The 9,979-nt window shown below is 46.0% G+C and overlaps 2 protein-coding genes across 6 annotated transcripts in view; one reads left to right on the forward strand and one right to left on the reverse strand.

Moving 5' to 3' along the window:
• chrna11 (cholinergic receptor, nicotinic, alpha 11) overlaps positions 1 to 5,260 on the forward strand; it is a 15,261-nt gene extending 10,001 nt beyond the window's left edge. For both annotated transcript variants that reach the window (XM_024298293.2, XM_024298294.2), the window contains one exon: positions 3,534 to 5,260. In XM_024298293.2, coding sequence (XP_024154061.1) covers positions 3,534 to 4,250 — 717 coding nt within the window. In that variant the 3' untranslated portion in view covers positions 4,251 to 5,260. The remainder of the gene's footprint in view (positions 1 to 3,533) is intronic.
• snx27a (sorting nexin 27a) overlaps positions 1 to 9,979 on the reverse strand; it is a 35,783-nt gene that overhangs the window by 3,027 nt on the left and 22,777 nt on the right. Inside the window, exons 13-14 of one of the 4 annotated variants that reach the window (XR_004948688.1) lie at positions 7,273 to 7,553; positions 5,397 to 7,105 (exon numbers count right to left, since the gene is read on the reverse strand). The exons of 1 other annotated variant lie outside the window; for it this stretch is intronic. Coding sequence is in view for 1 of the 3 variants with exons in the window: in XM_036214289.1 (XP_036070182.1) it covers positions 7,513 to 7,553 (41 nt within the window). In the remaining 2 variants the exon portion in view is untranslated. Of the gene's footprint in view, positions 1 to 5,396; positions 7,554 to 9,979 lie in introns of those variants that run through there. 2 more of the 4 variants (XR_004948687.1, XM_036214289.1) reach the window with 2 other exon arrangements.

Here is a 9,979-nt window from a genome sequence, read left to right on the forward strand (position 1 = left end):
AACACATGTCGACTCTTAGGTCTCACACTCAGAACGCTTGTTTTAAAGAACAGAGTTCTGAGCGGTTTTCCCAAACTCTGTGCGGATCCAGGGAACGAAGAGGGACATTCGGTGTGAGGAGCAGGAGTTGCATCCGCTGTAATCAGGAGACGGCATAAGGATGAGGGCAGCTCTCCCAGAATGGCCTTGCAGATGAAACAGAGCCAGCGTGTTTGTCTGAGGCTGAGTGACGGCCGTGAAGGCAGAGAGTACAGCTCACAGTGACGGGTCCTACAGAAGGAATTGGAGATGAAGTGGAGGGCGCTGTGATAAACTGAGTCCAGGCGGTGGAGGCTGAAGAGGCAGAATAATGTCCTCTAATCCAGAAGGTCTTTCTCTTACTGCAGAGATCAGAGGGTTTGTGTCTGTATAAAAGCCCAGAGTCTTCAGTTTCCAGCAGATGATCAGTGTGAGGTGAAAAGGACAGTTGATGATCAGTTTAGCCTGTAATATATTGTATGTTATGAACGAGCTCTGAGAACATCATAACTTTGGTCTTTTTGCATGAAGGGAAAGCTTCAGCTAATGGAGAGAAAGCAGAAACAGCTGGAAATCACTGGAGCTCATTCACAGCACGACGAATGGAAGAGGCAGTTGTGTAGAGAACAATATCGTCTGCAAACAGATGGAACTTAACATTTGGGAATTAACTACCCAAGATGTTTATAGAAATCATAAAAAACACAGGAGACAAATTTGACCTTTGCAGAACTCATCAGCTGATGTTCAAGAAGTCTGACGTCACACATTTAACATCGGCATCCACATGTTCATTCGCATCAGTACCAACATCAGCACCAGTACCAGTATCAGTATCAGTACCAAAATCATCATCCATACCAGTATTAGCATCAGTACCAGCATCAGTGGCAAAATCAGGATTCACATCAGTACCAGTACTACTACCACTACTAGTATCAGCATCAGTACCAGTGTCAGTACTAGGATCAGTAATAATACCAGCCTCACCATCACCATCAGCATCAGTACCAGTACCAGTACCAGTACCAGCCTCACCATCACCATCAGTATCAGTACCAGTACCAGTACCAGCCTCACCATCAGTACCAGTACCAGTACCAGTACCAGTACCAGTACCAGTACCAGTACCAGCCTCCTGTTTTCATGTGTTTGTTAGTTTTCTTTCTTTATTCTTTGGTTCCTGGGCTGTGACTCACCCGCCGGTGCTCGTCTGCTCAGCGTGTTCTTCAAACGCCTCAGACTTCTTCCCGAGTGTGTTTCAAAGCTCAGGTTGTGTGGGTGGGTACACTTTTACTCAGCGTCCCTCCTGTTTTTCTTTCCTTTTGTTGATGCATAGAGTCTGGATGGCTCCTCCACAGCTCTGAGGATGCTGAATGTTCTTCTGTTTTGTGGGAAACAGCAGCACTGAGTGACCATGCCGAGGTCGTAATGAGCTGTAAGCGTGCTGACCTCCTGTAAGGACGCTCTGTCAGCCTGTTCGGGATGTCTGATGGCCAATTACTGAGCTAATTGATGGGGTTCAGATGAGGGCGTTGAACCGGCACCGTTCATAATTACAACCTGCACAAAAACAACCGCCGCAGCAGCAGCGGCGGTGGCGGCGGGCCGGCTCGTAAACAGACTCTGCAGAGACTAATTGAGCCGTCATTTAAACATCGCCTCTCATTAGAGACCGGCACCATCGGGACAAAGTGGGGTCAGTTAGCTGTTTCGGGGGGGCTTTTAGCAGGAGAGTTCATCATATTGAGGAAGGCGGACGAGGACAGGAAGTCCGGAGGATCGTTGAAGACAGAATCTAATCTCTGCAGTAATTTACACCGTGGAAGCTCATTACATCTCCATCAACAGTTCAACTGGTTCTCCTCAGAGCAGAGCATCTGTGAGGGCATCTCAGGGACTCTAGCTCTGCCGTCATGCAGGAGGCGGAGTCATAATGATGGTGTGAAGAGGACGATTGGTCGGCAGCTTCATGGCGTTTCCTTCTGTTTTATGACTGATCATGATGTTGAGTAATTAATGCAGAACAAAAGGATTGTTCTTTGGAGGGAATAGAAAACGGGGAAAAACCAAAGCAGGAGTTTCTCACACCTTCATCGTCTTTCACACTGTTGTTGGATCTCTTTGTCCAGTTCTCTTATACAGTCAAAGGTTTAAATTAGGGCAGTGAAAGTTGACGTGTCAACGAGAGCGATTAATAGAACATCATTAAATACATTAATATGTATTAACGTAATAAAACTACATCTAAGATCATTTTTTTATATTCTGTGATTGAGATTTTATTAAATGAAAGAGATAATAAGACATTTATTTGTAGTTTTTGGACAAAAGCGATCTTTTATTTTAATAAATAAGGCAGACCAAGATGGGGATCGAGATTCATTTCTACATTAACAAGCACCGGCGTTTAAAAATTGCGGAAACTCCACGGTTCACCGCAAAAGCCCCGCCCACTGATGTCGCAGAAGGTGAGCGGGTCAGAATAGACAGACACGCCCCCACCTGTGCAGATTCAGACGAACCAACCTGAAATCCAGCTGGATCAAACTTCTCCCAAAAATAATTGTTTTTTAATTTTTCACAAACAAAATAAAGAAAATTTATGATAAAAAAAGAAAAAAAACAGAATTCTTGTGAACAGCAGAGAGAAATTCTTATGTTGTGCTCCCTGGTGTGACTTTAGCCTGAATGTTTTTGTATTTACATTCAAAAACATGTTGATTAGTTTGTCGACAAATTATATTCTTATTGTTTTAATAAAATTACACCTAAAACTTTCATTCTATGATTTAAAAACTGTTAAACATTTTTGGAGTTTCCACAGCAAAATGAATCCCGTTTTTTCAGACGGAATTTTCTGTTTTTGCAGGATTTTATGTCTAGAGTGTGAATATAAGATGAAAAATGACTAAATAAAGTTAGAGTCACACAGGAGAGGTTGTACTGACTATAATGATACCAAATACAGAAAATTCAAATATAGAAAAAAACTGAGTTTTAGACCCTTAAAGGGTTAAAAATAAATGTTCTAAATGTATGATTGTGTTTGTGATTTTATATTCTGATTATTTATGGATATTATATAAGTGGATGACAAATACTCTAACAAAAAAAAAATTGCGATTAATTCTTTCCAGATTTGCGATTATTTAGTTTTTAATCGATTCCTGGCCCTAATTTGAACCCTTTTATGGGATGTTTTCAGCAGTGAATGACCACATGAGCACAAGACCTCCACCGTGTTCTCACGCGAGGACACAGTGGCTGATGGGATTTTCTGGGTTTTTGTTTTGTCACACACATCTGGTCAAAGTTAAAATCCGATTTTTTCTCATTTTCTGAGGCTCAGGTGTTTCTAAGCGTTTTCCAGTGAGGGTCACCTGTTGTCTCATTGTGAAACTCTAGAAACTTCTGCTTTTGACTCTTCTAACAATCAGAATGTACCTTTGACTTATTCAGATGTTTTCAAGGTCGTATTTTTAGACTATCATTCGGCGTCTGTGCCCCCCCAGGTGCAGCTGGTCTTGCTCCAGTGGGTGGCGTGGTTCCTGCGGATGAAGCGGCCGGGCGAGAGCGACGACCCCGAGCGGCCGCCCTGCGCCCCTCACCTGCGGCGCTGCTCTTCGGGCTCTCAGAGCGGGAGCATCCCCAACCCCCCAGACCACACCCTCCACCCCCTGCACCCGCAGAGCCTGGCCCCCCTCCAGACGGGGCCCCTCCACGTGGGGCACCCCCACCTGCACACCCAGTCCACCACCAACAACAACGGGAACCTCCTGTACATGGGCTTCCAGAGCATCGAGGACTCGTCAGTGCTGTCGGAGCCGGTCCCGAGGAACATGTCGGCGGGGCCCCCCCGCGTGGCGGGGAGCCCCCCTCCGCACCTGCCGTCGCAGTTCTGCAGCTCCCCGCCGCCTCCCGTGGATACAGTGGGCTGTCCCAGCACCGTGTCCAGCGGCGGGGGGTTCGGGGGCGGCGCGGGGGGCTGCTCCACGGCCGGCATCGGGGACCCCCAGCTGCAGGCCATCCTGGAGGAGGTCCGGTACATGGCCGACCGCTTCCGGGAGCAGGACGAGGCGGAGAACGTGGCGAACCAGTGGAAGTTCGCGGGCGCCGTGATCGACCGGCTGTGCCTGGTGGCGTTCAGCGTCTTCAACATCATCTGCACCATCTCCATCCTCATGTCTGCGCCCAACTTCGTGGAGGCGGTCTCCAAGGACTTTGTTTGAAAGCACAGAGGGGAGCGGCAGGACGGCGCCGGGGGAGCTGGTCCCAACAACTTCCAGCAAACTTTGAGCTCTGGGAAGAAAATATGGTTTCCTTCACGATCCATCTGTTAGTAACGGAGATAAAGCGGGACAGAGGCGAAGAGGCTGGGAGGAAATCAGGGCAAACAGGGTGCTTTATCAAATCCAGACATGGGGGTAATTGGTTTCTATGCGGCTATTTCAAAGACTTCCCTCCAAAATAAAGGGAGAGGAGAGTCCCGGACCGTCATCCCGGCGTGACCTGGGATTACATGGCGCTCCATCCAGAGAGCGGCGGATTGACAGATGAAGGAGACGTGTCTGCCCTCATTTCACAGCAGTGAGGCCGCCTCCCACTGCATCATTAAAGGAGAGAGGAGCGGCGAGGAGCCGACTCCTCGTGAAACCGAGGAGGAAACAGCTGAGAACCTCGGAGCACCTCGGAGCAGGAAGAGCTTCCTGTTCGTCTACAGACCTGGGATTATCTCTGATGCTAATAAGCTTTTAAAGGATGAATTCTCTTTTCTGCCTGCGAGCAAAAGTCTGAACACCTTATCTCTGTAAGGAGATTGGCAATCAGAGGAGATCAAAGCTCCTCCGCCGTCCTGAGCGGTAAGCGAACGATCCGGAGCCACATGGAGACCGAGCCGGAGCTTAACTGCAGCTGGCAGGTCGTAAGTGACCGAGGAAACTCTCTGGATTTCACATTAAAGGTTTAATCACTCAGGCGGGAGGTCAGACGTTTGAGCGGACGCAGCAGAGATGAAGCCAATAAACAGCAGAGGAAGGTGAGGAGGTGCCAATACCTCTCCACCGGCTCCTGAGAGCGGCCCGCAGGTGACCGGACTCGGGAGGTTCATCTCCCTCCTGACAGAGGAACTCGAGCATCGAGTCGGCTCGTGTTTCTGTTAAGGACGTCTGCTGGGATTCAAAATGAAGTCCAAAACGTCGGATCGGATCCGTTTGAGTCCGTCTTCTGTTCTGAGGATTTATCAGAGAAAAGCTCCTAAAACGTTCAGCATCTTCCTTTAGTGTGACCTCAGGGGGCGGAGCTCAACAGCTTCTGGATTTCTTTCAACATTTGATCAAATATTTCTAAATTGCAGAAGGAAACCAGTGTTGCACAAATTTCTGGAAGAATCATAAAAACATTTATTTTAGTATCTCAGCAAACATGGACTTCCCCATACCACTGTACTCCCACCTCTGTGCTCTAGAGTCTTTTTGTAGGCCTTCATCAGTCATGATGTCGATGTTTTCTGAAACGCAGATTTGTCTTCATTTGGACTTTAGCCGAGCAGATGTTCTGATCCGTGGTTAAGTGCATCATTTTTGAGTTTTCAATGCTAAATATCCAAACATTGAGAAAAACCACAGAAGTTCTGGTGAAACAGATGCTTCTTTCTTTGTGTTTTAGCTGTTCTGACGTAAACGTGTCGAGTTTTTATGTTTATTTATTGTTTGAAGTAAGAGCTGTCGATGTTTTAAGAAAACGCAGTTTTGTCTTCATTTGGACTTTAGCTCAGTAGATGTTCTGACGTTCTGATTTGTGGTTCAGTGCATCATTTTTCGATCCAAACTTTGAGCAAAAACCACAGAAGTTCTGGTGAAACAACAGCTTTTTTCTTTGTATTTTAGCTTTGCTGAAGTAAACGTGTCGAGTTTTTATGTTTATTTATTGTTTGAAGCGAGAGCGGTTGATGTTTTACGAAACGCAGTTTGGTCTTCATTTGGACTTTAGCCGAGCAGATGTTCTGATCCGTGGTTTAGTGCATCATTTCTGAGTTTTCAGTCCAAACTGTGAGCCAAAACCACAGAAGTTCTGGTGAAACAAATGTTTTTTTTGTATTTTGGAACCAAATCTCCTTTGAAGTTCAGATTTGATGTAAAACAGCAGAAAGAGAATCTGAGACCAGAACCGGATCCCGAGACTAAAGGAATCGGTTTTGTTGCCATGAATGTTTCCGTTTGATGTTTTGTCAGAAATGAGTTTGTTTTCCTGAAGCTCCGTCTCATTTATCCTCCTGGATGCCGTTTGCTGACCGTCATGGCGCCGACTCCTCCTCCACTCTAAAGCGGGTTCTGAGCAGACGCTTGTTCTTCTGTGAGCACATGGCACCCCCCATGCCTGTACAGACCCCCCCCTGAAAATAAAGGACTCTGTTTTCTACCACCTCTGCTCTGCTTCTTCTGGAGAAAAATGACAGAAGCCAAACTGCTGACGCTGGGGGGGTTAATGGATGACTTGTTCAAGACGAGGGTGAGAGTGGGGGGATGGGCGGGTAAGGTTAATGGAGGAAAGAGTGGCATTCGTGGTCATTCTCTGAATTTACGAGGAGCGGCGGCGAGGAGATGGGCCCTCAGACGGGTATAACTCAGCGGCGAGCATCAAGCGAAAGGTCACGGCGCTGATTCACAGCGAGGATGCGGCAGAAAGAGGGGTTTTCGGGGCGGCGTGAGGGCGTGGCGGCGGATGAGAGGAGCTCCGGCGGGGAGACGGTCCGCTCCGGCACGGCCGGGCCGCCCTGCTGATGAGCTAACTCCACAGAGGAAAAATGTGCAGCGCCAGCAATCCGGCAGCACTTAGATTTACTGTGTTCACTCAGATGGAATAAAAGCCAGCGAGCCAGCGGGCGCGGTGCGTCCGTGGGGAATATGAGCGGAGCCTCCCTCGGCGCCGTCTTCCTGCTCCCTGAACCCTCATTTAATCAGAGGACGCTGACGTGAAGCCTCCTCGTAGGTGTCAGATTTTACCAAATGGGATATGGGCTTAACCTCTCGCAGCTCGTCCGACCTCGCACGGCGGCGGGACGCTTCATCATCTCCGACGGCCTCAACTGCAACCAATCACATCAAAGGAAAACATCTAAAAGATGCGTTTGTGCAAACATGAGACCCCCCATCCCACGCACACCTGTTCCCTTTAAGAGCGGCGGGCGGCGTGCTGCTGCATGCTCGCATTCCGGCGCTGTGCCGCTGAGGCCGATCAATGCCTTTTAATTACCAGAGGCCCGGAGCGGCGGTCGATAGCGCTGACGAGAAGCACGGAGATGGAGATTCTCCGGACGTTGATGGATGCTCGCTCCTCCCTGAAAGCCCGCCCACAGACGGTCCTCAGGCTTCATTACTCCTGCCAGGCCACCACTTTAAAGACCGCCGCTTAAGCAGCTCCGGCCGCCGCCGTCACGGGGTTAAGTGGGACAGAGGTGTCCACGCTGAAGACGCGGTCAGAGCGGGGCGGCGTTCATCGACTGCAGGAGATACTTAAGAAGTCCTCAGGTTTCCCTGAAACACAGGATGTAAAGACCTGAAGCGTGTTCACTCGAATGTTTAGGGTTCGATATTAAAACGCCACAAATCTATGAAAATGGAGAATCATGGGAATTCAATTAAAATAAATCCCTTCATTCACTAAAATATCTTTGATTCGATCATTTGTATCTAAGAGTCTCACTTTGATCATCATCTGATCTGTTTCCAGTGGAATTTTCATTGTAATGATTAGAGCTGAGCTGATGAGTTGATCTGAATTAATCTAAGCTTCATAGATCAACAATCGTTCCATAAAAGTAGAGATTGATCTAACACATTAAGCTAAAGTCGGCTAGCTTGATGCTAACGTGTAATGGGATTTCCCATAGGACGGCTAATGCTAACGCTCGGTCGATCTAAACATTCATTTCTGACTAAATGAACATTTTTATATGAAACTCTTTTAAGGAAATATTTTAAAAGTAACCATTTGTGGTCTAAAACTGTTTTTTTGCTCATTCTTTCTTCTACTGGAATAAGGTGTAATGCTATAACGTGATCGCCACCTAGTGGCCAAACTGAAACGTCCTCCAGGAGAAGCAGAACAATTCTCTGTTTGAGAATCCAATTTAAATCTCTATGATATTAACAATCTCAGTATTTCACTGATACATTTTACAGTCTGTCAACTGGATCAGATTAATATAAATATATTCAAATGAAATAGATTTCTAATGTATTTATAAACAAATGTGTCTAAATGTGCAAACTCAAAATGAATTGAATTGAGAGGATCTAAAGAATTAAAAAAATCGAAATCAAATTGATTCTAGAAATTATTGGTGATACTCAGCCCTAAAGATGATGCCAATTGTTGTTTTCAAGGAGAAAATTTGGCAGGAGTTGATTAGAAATTCACTTCTGAAATCTGGGCAGGACTATTGGTGAAGAGTAAGCCTGACCTCATTTCCCATCATCCCTTTCTTTACAAGCAAGCTAACATTAGCGGTGCAACAAAAACGGCGAGAAATGTCGGAGCGATCCGGCCGTATTGGTGCAGCTCAGACGAGGAAAACAAAGACGTTCACGGATGTAGTCGGCATGGAGAAGCTAGGAAGCAGGTGGGACAGCCCAGAGAATTTTCTGTTACAAATACGATCTTGATGAAAATCCTGTTTTAAGACTTTTTAACATTTAACATTTTTCTTCTGAAAGAACAAATGTAATAAGAAATCATTTCCGAGTATTTCTCCTTTAAATCAATCAAACTGTCTTGGACAGACTCTGTTTGAATGAATGATCTTCTTTCCATCAACAGCTCTGCTGCACATGCACTAAACCCTCATCTGTTCCTAGTGTCTAGTTCAGGTTCTGGAGAAGAGAAGATGGTATCTTCACATTGACTGCAGTCAAATGAGCCGCCGTTCACATTTCTGTGGTCAAATCAGCATCACTGGATTTTTGGTGTGAGTTTCATCCAATACTTACGGTAGCAGGACTGAGAACGCTGGAAAATCTCCACCAGACTCCACGGAGCTTCTTGATGTGACCACGGAAATGTGAACGGCGGCTCATTTGACCGCAGTTGGAAAGGATTGTAAATCAATGAAAGAGCATTTTGATGTTAGCTTTGATTATTTGATCAAGAACTCTGAGAAACCAATGATTGAATGTATTGATCACAGTCAATAAACATTGGAGAATTAGCTAAAAGAGTCTTTGGTGAACTGGAAGGAGAAAGAATCAGGATTTTGGAGGAAGTTCTGTCCATGAAGATCTTCACTTCCTCGGATCAGAACCGTACGGCTGGACATTACCCAGATTGATGGACGTTTTTATGAAAATTTACATTAGCGAGACACAGAGCTATCCTAATCGGACAGGGGGATCAGGGGCGGAGCTTCAAAAGCCACGCCCCCTCAGAGGAGATTTTGGAAACAGGCTTCAGATCAACATGAAAAATGTCTTTTTTAAGACATTTAGGTTGTAGGACTTTGGTTAAAAATTTCAGAATCATAATTAAAACACTACTGGGAACATCTTTTAATATAAACTATCATGGAGGACTTTAAACAGCTCCTGATTGCAGTAAAGAAATATTCAGAAATGCAGTTTTAATCTTCATTTTCTTTTATGTCCTCATTAATCAGAAAATGGAATGGGTCTTTAAAGAAGAAGAAGATGATGAGGAGGAGGAGGAAGAGGCCTCCTGCAGTGTAGCATTATAATACAGTGTAAGCCGTTTGAAAAGGGACGACCGGTGAAAGTTGATGTTTTTAGAGCAAACATTCACCCTCTTTGGCCTCAAATCTAAATGTTTTTAATATAAAAGTGTTTTCTGAAATCCTCGTCTTCGTTTCAGGAACACCCGCTCCGATCCGTCTCCAGAGCGACTGCCAGTCTGACCTGTGGCTCTGACATCGGTGGCTATGAAGACGATGGAGAGGCTGGTATTGCGA

This window comes from Oryzias melastigma, linkage group LG11, assembly GCF_002922805.2.
Source record: "Oryzias melastigma strain HK-1 linkage group LG11, ASM292280v2, whole genome shotgun sequence".
NCBI lineage: Eukaryota > Metazoa > Chordata > Actinopteri > Beloniformes > Adrianichthyidae > Oryzias > Oryzias melastigma.